Below are 17,500 nucleotides of genomic sequence, written 5' to 3' on the forward strand. Positions count from 1 at the left end.
CGATACCCTCCCGTAACATATTGTTACGACCCTGGCCTCTCGGTGGTGCCATGTCCCACGAGGTCATTAAAACAGGTCGTCGTTTAGTTTCCGAAGGGACGGGGGGAGGGGAAGAGGGAGCGGGAGGAGGGGGAAGGGGGTTGTATCTTATCGGCGGTCGTAAAAATTGATGAACTCTTCGATCTTTAGAACTTTCAGCTCCTCGGCGCTGACGGAGGGAGAGAGAGAGAGAGAGAGAGAGAGAGAGAGAGAGAGAGAGAGAGAGAGAGAGAGAGAGAGAGAGAGAGAGAGATAATTGATTGTTAGGTTCGAGAATGTCATCCTGATTAGAGATGAGGGATGGTGTTCACACAACTTTATCTCTCTCGAAGACCATTACCGAATGCGGCCATATGATGATGGCCTATAAAAGTTTCAAGATGTTGTGGGCTATCTCTAACCTCCTGTCTCAGTGTTTGGGGATTACCACAGACGTGAGTGTTGCTGTGTACTCGCTTTCTCCTCACCGTAGCACCTAAGTAACCAAAGCTTGTTTTGTCACTACAAGAGGCCACATGAGTGCAAATGCACGTGAAGAAAGAAATAGAAACTACTAGAAAATAAATTATTACAACAAATATGGCTTAATAGATTACTCAGAATAGCACTTAGTGATGTAGATATACATTAAATGAGATATGTCGATGATACCAGATGTCCTGACGGTCATGGATGTCTTCTCTCTTAGGTATGAAAACTCCTTTCTCAGCCTTGATGGTTTTGGGACTTCGAAGTGTATTCCTTCATTAAGTCACCAGTGGAGGGTGCTGACCCTCGCTCCAGTTGCGGGACGGGTCACTCCCAAGTAGGAGAGCGACAGCCTCCGTCTCAGACATGGGTGACAGGTAGGAAAACGTGTCCAGGTTCTCCTGGAACGCTCCGACGTCCGAGGAAGAACCATACAGGAACGAGACGAAGTCGGATTCTTGGTGGGTCACGTGAGCAGGCGGCTGCTGGACTTTGCTTGGGCTGCTGAGGTACTGGCTGCTCTGCGGTTCCTTGCAGCTGGAAGTGTCACCTAAGATACTGGAGAGGACCCAGGAGCAGGTGTCCTGGTGTGCCTTACCGTCCAGGATGTCCTGGAGGGACCTGATGTAGGCTGAAGCAAGTTTCAGGGTGGTGATCTTGGTCATGTCCGAGGCGGTGCGTCTGCTACATACCCATGATGGCAACACACCCCGCAGGCTCTCGAAGGCTGTGTTGATCTGCCGCATGCGGTACCTTTCCCGGGCGTTAGCCGTCTTCCTGCGGTACCTGGAGAGCGGCGGCGGCCGCGGCTTGTGTCTCAGCGTGTCCTGGAAGCTCCACTCGCTCTCGGAGCGACGTCGCGACTGCAGCGACCGGGGTCGCAGCTGGTACTTCCCACCGGACGTCCCGGCCACTGTCGGACACTGTCCACCACTGTCACCGGCACTGTCGCCACTGCCACGGTTACCGTCACTGCCGTTATTATTACTGTCAACCTGTTCCTTCATAGTCCCGCCGACCGCTTCTACGCTCAAAGGATTTTCCATATCGACTCCCTTCACGTCTGTAATCATTTTCCTTTCGAGTGTTAGCATAATGCAGTTTCAGCCGCTTGGGATGTCTCGGGTAAATTTCTAAGCACACACACACACACACACACGCACACACACTTAGTTTGTGTGCTACGCACCCCAAGAGGGTTTAACCTTCGCGCGTTACGATCTTGTAGGCGCAAGTTACGCTCTCTCTCGCGTCAGGCCATCTGAAAGGAAGGAAAGGCATGTGTAACTAATTGTTTTTCTTCCTTTTGCGTATTGTCGACATTTGTGATTTGAAAAATTACGTGAATTCGAAAAGAAAATGGGACTATTTCTCTTCGTGTCGGATTGGTTTCAAATTTAGAAAATCAGAATCGGTAACTTCATATAAAGAGACTCGACTTAATCATTTTTGTGCAAAGATTGTCCTCTTAATGTGGAAACAGACATGAAGGAACAGCTCACCCGAGGTTCTTGTAGGAGGGCGCTGAATGGGGAGCGAGAGATCGAATCTAGAGCTAGTGAGAATGAGAGAGAAAGAGACCAAGAGAGAGAGAGAGCGGAGGAGCAACGTCTTCTCTCTACCACTGCTGGCAGCCCACTGACCCTACCCAGCCTCTCTCTCTCTCTCTCTCTCTCTCTCTCTCTCTCTCTCTCTCTCTCTCTCTCTCTCTCTCTCTCTCAGCACTCGCCATACCAGTACACGCCATTTTTTCGGCTTTCCCTGAGGAGGAAACTCGAATCCCTCAAGAGGAGGGAGTATTTTAGCACCCACGAAATGCACCTCAGGTGGCAGTCGGCAGTTCCCGACCTTCTGCAGGTGGATATAGCTCGTGTGTTATCACAGCTTTGGCCTAGTATGTCGCGCCATTTCGGCCTTGAGGGTTTTGTAGTTCCACCGATGAAAGCTTGGCGGAGGTGGTGGTGGTGGTGGCGTTGTTGCTCAAGTGTGAGAATACACCGAGTGAACAGATCTGTATTATAGATATAGTGTAATGGACACGTAGATGGCATACTGTAAGCTTGACAATGACGATATTAACACAGATTAAAGATTAAACTTCATTTAAAGGACACGATAAACGTGTTTATATATATATATATATATATATATATATATATATATATATATATATATATATATATATATATATATATGTATATATATATATATATATATATATATATATATATATATATATATATATATATATATATATATATATATATATATATATATATATATTCACTTATTTATGTATTTATATCGTATTTGTATGTGTATGAATTTGTCTGAGTTTGTGTGTGTGCATCTGTGTGTGCGTGTGTGTGTGTGTGTGTGTGTGTGTGTGTGTGTGTGCGCGTGTGTGTGCGTGTGTGTGCGTGTGTGTGTGTGTGTGTGTGTGTGTGTGTGTGTGTGTGTGTGTCCAATCAGTAAGTCCTGCCAAGGTTATCGGTAATGAAACATGAGAAAGATTTAAATCCCACGTCTTGTCTGCTTTGTATTTCATCTTTTATCACATTTATGAGGAATCAAGGCCTCTTGAAACTATTTTGTCTTCATCCATCTTGCTTGTTCTGTTTCTGTCGTTCTGTAGCGTTCTTCTTTTGTCCACAGCTGGTAATTACGAGGTGATCTTAAGTGCAGTCAAGCGTGGCTGACTGGTATACACATTATCACATTTATAGAGAACACATTCAACCATCTGTGTCCTTATATGTGTGTGTGTGTGTGTTTGTGTGTGTGTGTGTGTGTGTGTGTGTGTGTGTGTGTGTGTGTGTGTATATTCACATCCGAAACAACACTCACCACACAAACACGAGTCACACTGTCCTGCATACGCTCTGGACACCCCCCATCCCCACAACACTACAGACACGGTTTCAACACATCCCATGACCACTCTTGACCACGGTGCAGCTGCTATAAACAAGACACCGAGCGCTTTGCTACTCGATTGCCTTGCGTTGTCCGCACACAGACGCACACACATCACAACACCTTATGACCTGCACGAATTATATAAGGATAGAAGGGACTCCTGGGGCAGGAAGGTGTATATATATATACATATATATATATATATATATATATATATATATATATATATATATATATATATATTATATATATATATTTTTTTATATTTTTTATTTTGCTTTGTCGCTGTCTCCCGCGTTAGCGAGGTAGCGCAAGGAAACAGACGAAAGAATGGCCCAACCCGCCCACATACACATGTATATACATACACGTCCACACACGCAAATATACATACCTATACATCTCAATGTATACATATATATACACACACAGACATATACATATATACACATGTACATAATTCATACTGTCTGCCTTTATTTGTTCCCATCGCCACCTCGCCATACATGGAAAAAACAACCCCCTCCCCCCCTCATGTGTGCGAGGTAGCGCTAGGAAAGGCACCAAAGGGCCCATTCGTTCACAGTCTCTAGCTGTCATGTAATAATGCACCGAAACCACAGCTCCCTTTCCACATCCAGGTCCCACACACTTTCCATGGTTTACCCCAGACGCTTCACATGCCTTGGTTCAATCCATTGACAGCACGTCGACCCCGGTCACATCGTTCCAATTCACTCTATTCCTTGCACGCCTTTCACCCTCCTGCATGTTCAGGCCCCGATCACTCAAAATTTTTTTCACTCCATCTTTCCACCTCCAATTTGGTCTCCCACTTCTCCTCGTTCCCTCCACCTCTGACACATATATCCTCTTGGTCAATCTTTCCCCACTCATTCTCTCCGTGTGACCAAACCATTTCAAAACACCCTCTTCTGCTCTCTCAACCACACTCTTTTTATTTCCACACATCTCTCTCACCCTTACATTACTTACTCGATCAAACCACCTCACACCACATATTGTCCTCAAACATCTCATTTCCAGTACATCCACCCTCCTGCGCACAACTCTATCCATAGCCCACGCCTCGCAACCATACAACATTGTTGGAACCACTATTCCTTCAAACATTCCCATTTTTGCTTTCCGAGATAATGTTCTCGACTTCCAAACATTCTTCAAGGCTCCCAGAATTTTCGCCCCCTCCCCCACCCTATGATTCACTTCCGCTTCCATGGTTCCATCCGCTGCCAGATCTACTCCCAGATATCTAAAACACTTTACTTCCTCCAGTTTTTCTCCATTCAAACTTACCTCCCAATTGACTTGACCCTCAACCCTACTGTACCTAATAACCTTGCTCTTATTCACATTTACTCTTAACTTTCTTCTTTCACACACACATTATATATATATATATATATATATATATATATATATATATATATATATATATATATATATATATATATATATATATTTTTTTTTTTTTTTTTTTTTTATACTTTGTCGCTGTCTCCCGCGTTTGCGAGGTAGCGCAAGGAAACAGACGAAAGAAATGGCCCCCCCCCCCATACACATGTACATACACACGTCCACACACGCAAATATACATACCTACACAGCTTTCCATGGTTTACCCCAGACGCTTCACATGCCTTGCTTCAATCCACTGACAGCACGTCAACCCCTGTATACCACATGACTCCAATTCACTCTATTTCTTGCCCTCCTTTCACCCTCCTGCATGTTCAGGCCCCGATCACACAAAATCTTTTTCACTCCATCTTTCCACCTCCAATTTGGTCTCCCTCTTCTCCTCGTTCCCTCCACCTCCGACACATATATCCTCTTGGTCAATCTCTCCTCACTCATTCTCTCCATGTGCCCAAACCATTTCAAAACACCCTCTTCTGCTCTCTCAACCACGCTCTTTTTATTTCCACACATCTCTCTTACCCTTACGTTACTTACTCGATCAAACCACCTCACACCACACATTGTCCTCAAACATCTCATTTCCAGCACATCCATCCTCCTGCGCACATCTCTATCCATAGCCCACGCCTCGCAACCATACAACATTGTTGGAACCACTATTCCCTCAAACATACCCATTTTTGCTTTCCGAGATAATGTTCTCGACTTCCACACATTTTTCAAGGCTCCCAAAATTTTCGCCCCCTCCCCCACCCTATGATCCACTTCCGCTTCCATGGTTCCATCCGCTGACAGATCCACTCCCAGATATCTAAAACACTTCACTTCCTCCATATATATATCCCTGGGGATAGGGGAGAAAGAATACTTCCCACGTATTCCCTGCGTGTCGTAGAAGGCGACTAAAAGGGAAGGGAGTTGGGGGGGGGGGGGGGGGGGGGTTGGAAATCCTCCCCTCTCGGTTTTTTTTTTTTTTTTAATTTTCCAAAAGAAGGGACAGAGAAGGGGGCCAGGTAAGGATATTCCCTCAAAGGTCCAGTCCTCTTTTCTTAACGCTACCTCGCTAACGCGGGAGATGGCGAATAGTATGAAAGAATGATATATATATATATATATATATATATATATATATATATATATATATATATATATATATATATATGTATATATATATATATATCGTTCTATACTTAAGGAACACCGGATCCCCCTCTTCACGGGCTCCTGCAGTTTTAAGGTTGCGTTATAATCAGAAGCAGGGAAAGGTTGGATTCCCCTGGAATTGAGAAGTTCTTCGACGAGGCTGCAGTATGTTGATACAACCTTGCTATTGATGACTTCTTATCCATGGCCTAACACTTACATCAGGCAGGACCCACGAGTGTAGAACCCTCCTCCAGTGCTGTACAAGTACGTAATTACATAAACACAGTTACAACCACACATAGTGAAACTGCAGTTTCTCTCTCTCTCTCTCTCTCTCTCTCTCTCTCTCTCTCTCTCTCTCTCTCTCTCTCTCTCTCTCTCTCTCTCTTCCATTTCTTTGGATTCGCATTCAGTCCTCAAACACAGTATCTCACATGTAACACCAGACAACACTTAGCACTTCTCAAGCCTAGATTTTCATGTGGTAAGCGCTACTCACCGTTGCTCTGCTTTTTTGTCCAGATCTCTGTTCGTAAGTACTCCTTTTCTAAGCCCTTTTCGCATTCATTTGTTCTCAAAGACCGTTACATGTTCTGTGTTTTTTGAACTCTATGTTATCTTTAGCAGTTAGTATTACATAGCACCAACCGATAAAAAGGACCAATAGACATTATTTCATAATCTAACGAAACCTAACCAAGCCCAACCTAACCTAACCTAACCTAACCTAACCTCACCTAACCTTACCTATCCTAACCTAACCTAACCTAACCTAACCTAACCTCACCTAACCTAACCTAACCTAACCTTACCTATCCTAACCTAACCTAACCTAACCTAACCTAACCTAACCTAACCAAGCCCAACCTAACCTAACCTCACCTAACCTTACCTAACCTTACCTATCCTAACCTAATCTCGCCCGACCTAACCTAACCTAGATAAACCTCCCTCTCCACCTGACACCCTCCCCCTCCCGCCCCGTCTAAGCTAACCTGAAACTAACCTCACTCAACCTGAGCTAAACTTACCTGCCCATACCTCAAACGTGTACCGAAGCAAATCCCGATTTACTTTTTTACGGAACAATAACCGCTTCGAATATCTTGCCTCACTGATGATATACAGTGTCACTTGATTACCACGAGTCGAGGGGGTCTGCCTCTCTCTCTCTCTCTCTCTCTCTCTCTCTCTCTCTCTCTCTCTCTCTCTCTCTCTCTCGGCGCAGGATCAAAGCCCTTTGTTCCGGCAGCATAATAGAAAGGGTAACAGAGCACGTCATGAGACAGATAACTTGTATATTCCTCTCGGTTGGGACGACGATATTCAGGGCTTGTTAATTGTCGCACTGTCGAATGAACGCAGTAGGGACGGTCTATAATGCCGGCCTTGCGTGTTAAAGCAAAATTTGCTTGCTGCAAATAAGCATTGGAATGATTTGGTTCATCCCACATTATATATATATATATATATATATATATATATATATATATATATATATATATATATATATATATATATATATATTTATTTATTTTTTTATTATACTTTGTCGCTGTCTCCCGCGTTTGCGAGGTAGCGCAAGGAAACAGACGAAAGAAATGGCCCAACCCCCCCCATACACATGTATATACATACGTCCACACACGCAAATATACATACCTACACAGCTTTCCATGGTTTACCCCAGACGCTTCACATGCCTTGATTCAATCCACTGACAGCACGTCAACCCCGGTATACCACATCGCTCCAATTCACTCTATTCCTTGCCCTCCTTTCACCCTCCTGCATGTTCAGACCCCGATCACACAAATCTTTTTCACTCCATCTTTCCACCTCCAATTTGGTCTCCCTCTTCTCCTCGTTCCCTCCACCTCCGACACATATATCCTCTTGGTCAATCTTTCCTCACTCATTCTCTCCATGTGCCCAAACCACTTCAAAACACCCTCTTCTGCTCTCTCAACCACGCTCTTTTTATTTCCACACATCTCTCTTACCCTTACGTTACTCACTCGATCAAACCACCTCACACCACACATTGTCCTCAAACATCTCATTTCCAGCACATCCATCCTCCTGCGCACAACTCTATCCATAGCCCACGCCTCGCAACCATACAACATTGTTGGAACCACTATTCCTTCAAACATACCCATTTTTGCTTTCCGAGATAATGTTCTCGACTTCCACACATTCTTCAAGGCCCCCAGAATTTTCGCCCCCTCCCCCACCCTATGATCCACTTCCGCTTCCATGGTTCCATCCGCTGCCAGATCCACTCCCAGATATCTAAAACACTTCACTTCCTCCAGTTTTTCTCCATTCAAACTCACCTCCCAATTGACTTGACCCTCAACCCTACTGTACCTAATAACCTTGCTCTTATTCACATTTACTCTTAACTTTCTTCTTCCACACACTTTACCAAACTCAGTCACCAGCTTCTGCAGTTTCTCACATGAATCAGCCACCAGCGCTGTATCATCAGCGAACAACAACTGACTCACTTCCCAAGCTCTCTCATCCCCAACAGACTTCATACTTGCCCCTCTTTCCAAAACTCTTGCATTTACCTCCCTAACAACCCCATCCATAAACAAATTAAACAACCATGGAGACATCACACACCCCTGCCGCAAACCTACATTCACTGAGAACCAATCACTTTCCTCTCTTCCTACACGTACACATGCCTTACATCCTCGATAAAAACTTTTCATTGCTTCTAACAACTTTCCTCCCACACCATATATTCTTAATACCTTCCACAGAGCATCTCTATCAACTCTATCATATGCCTTCTCCAGATCCATAAATGCTACATACAAATCCATTTGCTTTTCTAAGTATTTCTCACATACATTCTTCAAAGCAAACACCTGATCCACACATCCTCTACCACTTCTGAAACCACACTGCTCTTCCCCAATCTGATGCTCTGTACATGCCTTCACCCTCTCAATCAATACCCTCCCATATAATTTACCAGGAATACTCAACAAACTTATACCTCTGTAATTTGAGCACTCACTCTTATCCCCTTTTCCTTTGTACAATGGCCCTATGCACGCATTCCGCCAATCGTCAGGCATCTAACCATGAGTCATATATACATTAAATAACCTTACCAACCAGTCAACAATACAGTCACCCCCTTTTTTAATAAATTCCACTGCAATACCATCCAAACCTGCTGCCTTGCCGGCTTTCATCTTCCGCAAAGCTTTCACTACCTCTTCTCTGTTTACCAAATCATTTTCCCTAACCCTCTCACTTTGCACACCACCTCGACCAAAACACCCTATATCTGCCACTCTATTATCAAACACATTCAAGAAACCTTCAAAATACTCACTCCATCTCCTTCTCACATCACCACTACTTGTTATCACCTCCCCATTTGCGCCCTTCACTGAAGTTCCCATTTGCTCCCTTGTCTTACGCACTTTATTTACCTCCTTCCAGAACATCTTTTTATTCTCCCTAAAATTTAATGATACTCTCTCACCCCAACTCTCATTTGCCCTTTTTTTCACCTCTTGCACCTTTCTCTTGACCTCCTGTCTCTTTCTTTTATACATCTCCCACTCAATTGCATTTTTTCCCTGCAAAAATCGTCCAAATGCCTCTCTCTTCTCTTTCACTAATACTCTTACTTCTTCATCCCACGACTCACTACCCTTTCTAATCAACCCACCTCCCACTCTTCTCATGCCACAAGCATCTTTTGCGCAATCCATCACTGATTCCCTAAATACATCCCATTCCTCCCCCACTCCCCTTACTTCCATTGTTCTCACCTTTTTCCATTCTGTACTCAGTCTCTCCTGGTACTTCCTCACACAGGTCTCCTTCCCAAGCTCACTTACTCTCACCACCCTCTTCACCCCAACATTCACTCTTCTTTTCTGAAAACCCATACAAATCTTCACCTTAACCTCCACAAGATAATGATCAGACATCCCTCCAGTTGCACCTCTCAGCACATTAACATCCAAAAGTCTCTCTTTCGCACGCCTGTCAATTAACACGTAATCCAATAACGCTCTCTGGCCATCTCTCCTACTTACATAAGTATACTTATGTATATCTCGCTTTTTAAACCAGGTATTCCCAATCATCAGTCCTTTTTCAGCACATAACTCTACAAGCTCTTCACCATTTCCATTTACAACACTGAACACCCCATGTATACCAATTTTTCCCTCAACTGCCACATTACTCACCTTTGCATTCAAATCACCCATCACTATAACCCGGTCTCGTGCATCAAAACCACTAACACACTCATTCAGCTGCTCCCAAAACACTTGCCTCTCATGATCTTTCTTCTCATGCCCGGGTGCATATGCACCAATAATCACCCACCTCTCTCCATCAACTTTCAGTTTTACCCATATTAATCGAGAATTTACTTTCTTACATTCTATCACATACTCCCACAACTCCTGTTTCAGGAGTATTGCTACTCCTTCCCTTGCTCTTGTCTTCTCACTAACCCCTGACTTTACTCCCCAGACATTCCCAAACCACCCTTCCCCTTTACCCTTGAGCTTCGTTTCACTCAGAGCCAAAACATCCAGGTTCCTTTCCTCAAACATACTACCTATCTCTCCTTTTTTCACATCTTGGCTGTATATATATATATATATATATATATATATATATATATATATATATATATATATATATATATATATATATATATATTTACATTTTTCATATGTATATATATGTATGTGTGTGTGTGTGTATATGTGCGTGTGTATGTGTATGTGTGTGTATGTGTATATGTGTATATATATGTATATTATCCCTGGGGATAGGGGTGAAAGAATACTTCCCACGTATTCCTCGCGTGTCGTAGAAAGCGACTAGAGGGGACGGGAGCGGGGGGCCGGAAATCCTCCCCTCCTTGTATTAACTTTCTAAAATGGGAAACAGAAGAAGGAGTCACGCAGGGAGTGCTCATCCTCCTCGAAGGCTCAGAGTGGGGTGCCTAAATGTGTGTGGATGTAACCAAGATGTGAAAAAAGGAGAGATAGGTAGTATGTTTGAGGAAAGGAACCTGGATGTTTTGGCTCTGAGTGAAACGAAGCTCAAGGGTAAAGGGGAAGAGTGGTTTGGGAATGTCTGGGGAGTAAAGTCAGGGGTTAGTGAGAGGACAAGAGCAAGGGAAGGAGTAGCAATACGCCTGAAACAGGAGTTGTGGGAGTATGTGATAGAATGTAAGAAAGTAAATTCTCGATTAATATGGGTAAAACTGAAAGTTGATGGAGAGAGGTGGGTGATTATTGGTGCATATGCACCTGGGCATGAGAAGAAAGATCATGAGAGCCAAGTGTTTTGGGAGCAGCTGAATGAGTGTGTTAGTGGTTTTGATGCACGAGACCGGGTTATAGTGATGGGTGATTTGAATGCAAAGGTGAGTAATGTGGCAGTTGAGGGAATAATTGGTATACATGGGGTGTTCAGTGTTGTAAATGGAAATGGTGAAGAGCTTGTAGATTTATGTGCTGAAAAAGGACTGATGATTGGGAATACCTGGTTTAAAAAGCGAGATATACATAAGTATACTTATGTAAGTAGGAGAGATGGCCAGAGAGCGTTATTGGATTACGTGTTAATTGACAGGCGTGCCAAAGAGAGACTTTTGGATGTTAATGTGCTGAGAGGTGCAACTGGAGGGATGTCTGATCATTATCTTGTGGAGGCAAAGGTGAAGATTTGTATGGGTTTTCAGAAAAGAAGAGTGAATGTTGGGGTGAAGAGGGTGGTGAGAGTAAGTGACCTGGGAAGGAGACCTGTGTGAGGAAGTACCAGGAGAGACTGAGTACAGAATGGAAAAAGGTAAGAACAATGGAAGTAAGGGGAGTGGGGGAGGAATGGGATGTATTTAGGGAATCAGTGATGGATTGCGCAAAAGATGCTTGTGGCATGAGAAGAGTGGGAGGTGGGTTGATTAGAAAGGGTAGTGAGTCGTGGGATGAAGAAGTAAGAGTATTAGTGAAAGAGAAGAGAGAGGCATTTGGACGATTTTTGCAGGGAAAAAATGCAATTGAGTGGGAGATGTATAAAAGAAAGAGACAGGAGGTCAAGAGAAAGGTGCAAGAGGTGAAAAAAAGGGCAAATGAGAGTTGGGGTGAGAGAGTATCATTAAATTTTAGGGAGAATAAAAAGATGTTCTGGAAGGAGGTAAATAAAGTGCGTAAGACAAGGGAGCAAATGGGAACTTCAGTGAAGGGCGCAAATGGGGAGGTGATAACAAGTAGTGGTGATGTGAGAAGGAGATGGAGTGAGTATTTTGAAGGTTTGTTGAATGTGTTTGATGATAGAGTGGCAGATATAGGATGTTTTGGTCGAGGTGGTGTGCAAAGTGAGAGGGTTAGGGAAAATGATTTGGTAAACAGAGAAGAGGTAGTGAAAGTTTTGCGGAAGATGAAAGCCGGCAAGGCAGCAGGTTTGGATGGTATTGCAGTGGAATTTATTAAAAAAGGGGGTGACTGTATTGTTGACTGGTTGGTAAGGTTATTTAATGTATGTATGACTCATGGTGAGGTGCCTGAGGATTGGCGGAATGCGTGCATAGTGCCATTGTACAAAGGCAAAGGGGATAAGAATGAGTGCTCAAATTACAGAGGTATAAGTTTGTTGAGTTTGAGAGGGTGAAGGCATGTACAGAGCATCAGATTGGGGAAGAGCAGTGTGGTTTCAGAAGTGGTAGAGGATGTGTGAATCAGGTGTTTGCTTTGAAGAATGTATGTGAGAAATACTTAGAAAAGCAAATGGATTTGTATGTAGCATTTATGGATCTGGAGAAGGCATATGATAGAGTTGATAGAGATGCTCTGTGGAAGGTATTAAGAATATATGGTGTGGGAGGATAGTTGTTAGAAGCAGTGAAAAGTTTTTATCGAGGATGTAAGGCATGTGTACGTGTAGGAAGAGAGGAAAGTGATTGGTTCTCAGTGAATGTAGGTTTGCGGCAGGGGTGTGTGATGTCTCCATGGTTGTTTAATTTGTTTATGGATGGGGTTGTTAGGGAGGTAAATGCAAGAGTTTTGGAAAGAGGGGCAAGTATGAAGTCTGTTGGGGATGAGAGAGCTTGGGAAGTGAGTCAGTTGTTGTTCGCTGATGATACAGCGCTGGTGGCTGATTCATGTGAGAAACTGCAGAAGCTGGTGACTGAGTTTGGTAAAGTGTGTGGAAGAAGAAAGTTAAGAGTAAATGTGAATAAGAGCAAGGTTATTAGGTACAGTAGGGTTGAGGGTCAAGTCAATTGGGAGGTGAGTTTGAATGGAGAAAAACTGGAGGAAGTGAAGTGTTTTAGATATCTGGGAGTGGATCTGGCAGCGGATGGAACCATGGAAGCGGAAGTGGATCATAGGGTGGGGGAGGGGGCGAAAATTCTGGGGGCCTTGAAGAATGTGTGGAAGTCGAGAACATTATCTCGGAAAGCAAAAATGGGTATGTTTGAAGGAATAGTGGTTCCAACAATGTTGTATGGTTGCGAGGCGTGGGCTATGGATAGAGTAGTGCGCAGGAGGATGGATGTGCTGGAAATGAGATGTTTGAGGACAATGTGTGGTGTGAGGTGGTTTGATCGAGTGAGTAACGTAAGGGTAAGAGAGATGTGTGGAAATAAAAAGAGCGTGGTTGAGAGAGCAGAAGAGGGTGTTTTGAAGTGGTTTGGGCACATGGAGAGAATGAGTGAGGAAAGATTGACCAAGAGGATATATGTGTCGGAGGTGGAGGGAACGAGGAGAAGAGGGAGACCAAATTGGAGGTGGAAAGATGGAGTGAAAAAGATTTTGTGTGATCGGGGCCTGAACATGCAGGAGGGTGAAAGGAGGGCAAGGAATAGAGTGAATTGGAGCGATGTGGTATACCGGGGTTGACGTGCTGTCAGTGGATTGAATCAAGGCATGTGAAGCGTCTGGGGTAAACCATGGAAAGCTGTGTAGGTGTGTATATTTGCGCGTGTGGACGTATGTATATACATGTGTATGGGGGTGGGTTGGGCCATTTCTTTCGTCTGTTTCCTTGCGCTACCTCGCAAACGCGGGAGACAGCGACAAAGTATAATAATAATAATAATAATAATAATAATATATATATATATATATATATATATATATATATATATATATATATATATATATATATATATATATATATATATATATATATATATATATGTATGTATGTATATATGTATGTATATATATTCCTATGAGTCCACGGGGAAAATGAAACACGATAAGTTCCCAAGTGCACTTTCATGTAATAATCACGTTATCAGGGGAGACACAAGAGAGAAATATAACAGTCAGTTGAGATACAACGAAGAGACGTAGCTAGGACGCCATTTGGTAAACAAGTGAGTGTCTCATGCTTCCTACAATTCATTTTCATCGTGAAGTAAACAAATGCATATCTGTATATGGTGGAGATGTAGCGGTAACAGCAGCAGTAACACCAGCAGCAACAGCTGTGTTAACAGTAACATAAGGGGCAACATAAGCAACAGAATCCCGTTCGAAACCTTAAGGAAAAGTGATTCGAATTGGTTTTAAGTACGTGAGGAGGATATTACAAGTATGTCTAACACTCATTATTATCAGAGAATAAGTTGGGTTTTTTTTCCTACTTTACGAATCATATTGCTTCGTGGCACCTTATCATGAGAGAGGTGATTAGACTAATCTCATTAACTGTATTAGTCCTGCAATAAAAGGAAAACGATACCAATAGCGAACAGATGTCCAGGTGGACTTGTGTAATTTGTGGGGACTCCGTGACCTGCGGCCGAAGCAAGGCTTGCCACTTGCTATAATGAGGTGTTTACTCACGACGTGAAGTGGGTCACTGGCACACACCAGGAGGAGGTGGCGTGAGTCATGGGTATCCTTGAGTCCCCGCTGACCCCACTGCCCCCCCCCCCTCCATGGTCCCAGAGGTCGAGGTCTGAGTACATGTGGCGACCCCCCCCCCAACTTCATCCCCCCTTCCCCCCCAGTTGGTCCCGTTGGGTGGAGTGTGTTCACAAGTGGGTCACTGAGTCACTGTTTGTGGCCTGATCTTCGCAACACATCACAGTGAACTTCTTGTAGGAAAATAAATAATATGTAATCTTTGTCTGACAACACTGATACCAATTTCGCTCCACGTTTCATATTTATGGTTATTAGTTGGACCATTGCAGGCAAAAAAGGAAAACAAGAAAATGGCATTCAAACTGCTTTAGTTACCGGGATAATGCTGGTATTATCCTTTCTGCATGATAGCTCTGCAGTGGAGAAATTGCAATCAGTATATGCGGCAGTGATTTGCAGCGATATCAGCTCACACGAGGATGTGTTGATCAACAAAATTCGTGGTTAGATACTCAGTATTATGTCTCTTTTAACTGCGATCCCCAGGCTAAACTGAGGGACCTTGTTTGTTGAGGTTTTTTTGGGTTGCGTTGTCGTGGTTCTCATATTGGCGTATCCATCCCCAAGTTGGTTGGCTGATTGGTTGGGCAGGTTCTCAGCCTATCAACTGCCAGGGTTATGAGGTCGTCAACATCAAGTTATAACCACGAGTGAGAACAAAATTGAAAGAGAATCTCGAATGCCTTCTTCAGGCGTTCAAAATATAGGTAAGACCGTACAAGCTCCCAGCGTATGAATGGCTCTTGTAAATGCACAGACCAGATCCTTCCCAACACTTGAGTATCTCACTGACACTCATTACTGGTAAACAGAAGAACCAAATGTAAAAGTTCTGTTCGTTTTGAGTTTCCGCCTCCAGTCTATTATCCGCGCCAGGCTGCAGGTTCCTTGTAGATAGATAAGTAATTACCATCATCATTATTCAGGTGAATTACATATGCCATTTATATTACGGATGTGTCTTAAGAATAGGATTTAAACTTCTGCATTACAGAATCCAGTCGCTTCTTTGCTTAGGTTCAAAAGCAGATACATGGTATCAGTGAAACAAACTGGTCAGTAAGGGTGTTGAAACCGTATTCCTCTGTTGACTTTATAATCCTTAGGATGACCAGCGTACCATTCGCTATCTATACACCTGAGATAATTACAGTCACACTCCTGATGATCATTAAGCCAAGAACCTTATTCTTCGAAATTAGAACAGATAATAATCGTACCAATGATTATAATTGTCCTCTGGTTATCACCGACAATCAGCGTGACAAAAAGGAAATTATCGCGCGATATTTACAATCCAGAATATGTTCATTGAGAACAATATGTCTGTAATTATGACTTCAGCCAGTTCCTTCCTCTTGCTGATTCACTTGCCTGCTTTCGAAAGCTCGCGATCACAAGCACACATGCGCCAGGAACAGAGAATTAGGATCGTTCCATTTTCCTCAGCCATGCTCACGTGTTAGGGATAGATTAGTTTTATATTGAGCTTCCGTGGTGTAGTGGTTAGCGTCGCTGACCATGAATCACGCGTTCGCCAGGGCTCGAATAAGATGGACAGGGCAGCCTGCTCTGGGTTTCAACTCGTGTGGACTGACAAGTGTTCCTGCAGCTTTTTTTTTTTTTACATTTTCTTTATTTACCAAACGTTCATCCCAGGCGAGAAGGTTCAATAGCGTGCGAATGACCTACAATACTCTAAGAGACATTTTCCCTTATCGTGTTTTAAGTTTTCGACCTTGCAAGATTCTCTAACGATGATCAAGGCGTCGTAAACACTCGTGTTGCTGCTACCAGACTGGAAATACCCGATACGCGGCTAAACTTTTGGGAAACAGTGTGGCGAAGTTTTAAGAACAGATGCCTCCTTCTGTCGAGCTTATTACGTATGCGCTACAGTGCCTCGCTAGAGTGAAGGCGTTAGTCCACGTTACGTTCCACAGTTTCATGGTAATAGAAAGGTTATGTCCAGCCGGCCATCGGGTTGACTAAGGGTTGAAGTTATTTAACCGGCCGTCGATCTCTTTGGCGGATAACACGCGTCTGTGTTATCGGACTCACGGCTGTCTTATGTCGTTGTCACTAGACGGGCGATATACGGACTCACGGCTGGCCAAGTCGATGTCACTAGACGGGTTATTACTAGCTAATCGCTTGACTTACATGCCCAGGGTCGAGTGCATGCGTTCGAACCCTGTTTACGTCACTTGGTCCGCAGTCAACCCAGCTGTTCATCCACCCCAAGGGGTTGGTCGATAGAATGGGTACCTGGCTCAGGCTAGGGTATATATATATATATATATATATATATATATATATATATATATATATATATATATATATAGCATTAATGGCATGGCCTTGATTAGGGCCTCAGCTGCCCTTGACAGCTCAGCTAACATAAAAAAAAAAGACTTCTATCACTAGGATTATTCTGTTAGAGCAAACAGTGCATTTCCAGGCTCAAGACACTCGGTTAACACAGTAAAGATAACAATTAAAGAAAGAATTGTGCTATACAAATTATTACACACACACACACA

The 17,500-nt window shown here is 43.5% G+C and overlaps 1 protein-coding gene across 1 annotated transcript; it reads right to left on the bottom strand.

Annotated features, from left to right (window-relative positions):
* Positions 1-238: 238 nt before the first annotated feature.
* LOC139755249 (uncharacterized) lies at positions 239-2,139 on the bottom strand. Its single transcript, XM_071673369.1, has 2 exons — positions 2,010-2,139; positions 239-1,768 (listed from the first exon to the last, which is right to left on the bottom strand). Exon 2 carries the CDS (start codon positions 1,599-1,601, stop codon positions 786-788), a length of 816 nt encoding a protein of 271 aa, XP_071529470.1. The 5' UTR covers positions 1,602-1,768; positions 2,010-2,139; the 3' UTR covers positions 239-785.
* Between the last annotated feature and the right edge of the window lie 15,361 nt (positions 2,140-17,500).

Source organism: Panulirus ornatus, chromosome 19 (genome assembly GCF_036320965.1).
Source record: "Panulirus ornatus isolate Po-2019 chromosome 19, ASM3632096v1, whole genome shotgun sequence".
NCBI classification, from domain to species: domain Eukaryota; kingdom Metazoa; phylum Arthropoda; class Malacostraca; order Decapoda; family Palinuridae; genus Panulirus; species Panulirus ornatus.

Bases quoted from the DNA above. Each gene is read 5' to 3' on its own strand.
- LOC139755249 (XM_071673369.1), bottom strand. From the start codon at position 1,601: ATGCTAACACTCGAAAGGAAAATGATTACAGACGTGAAGGGAGTCGAT.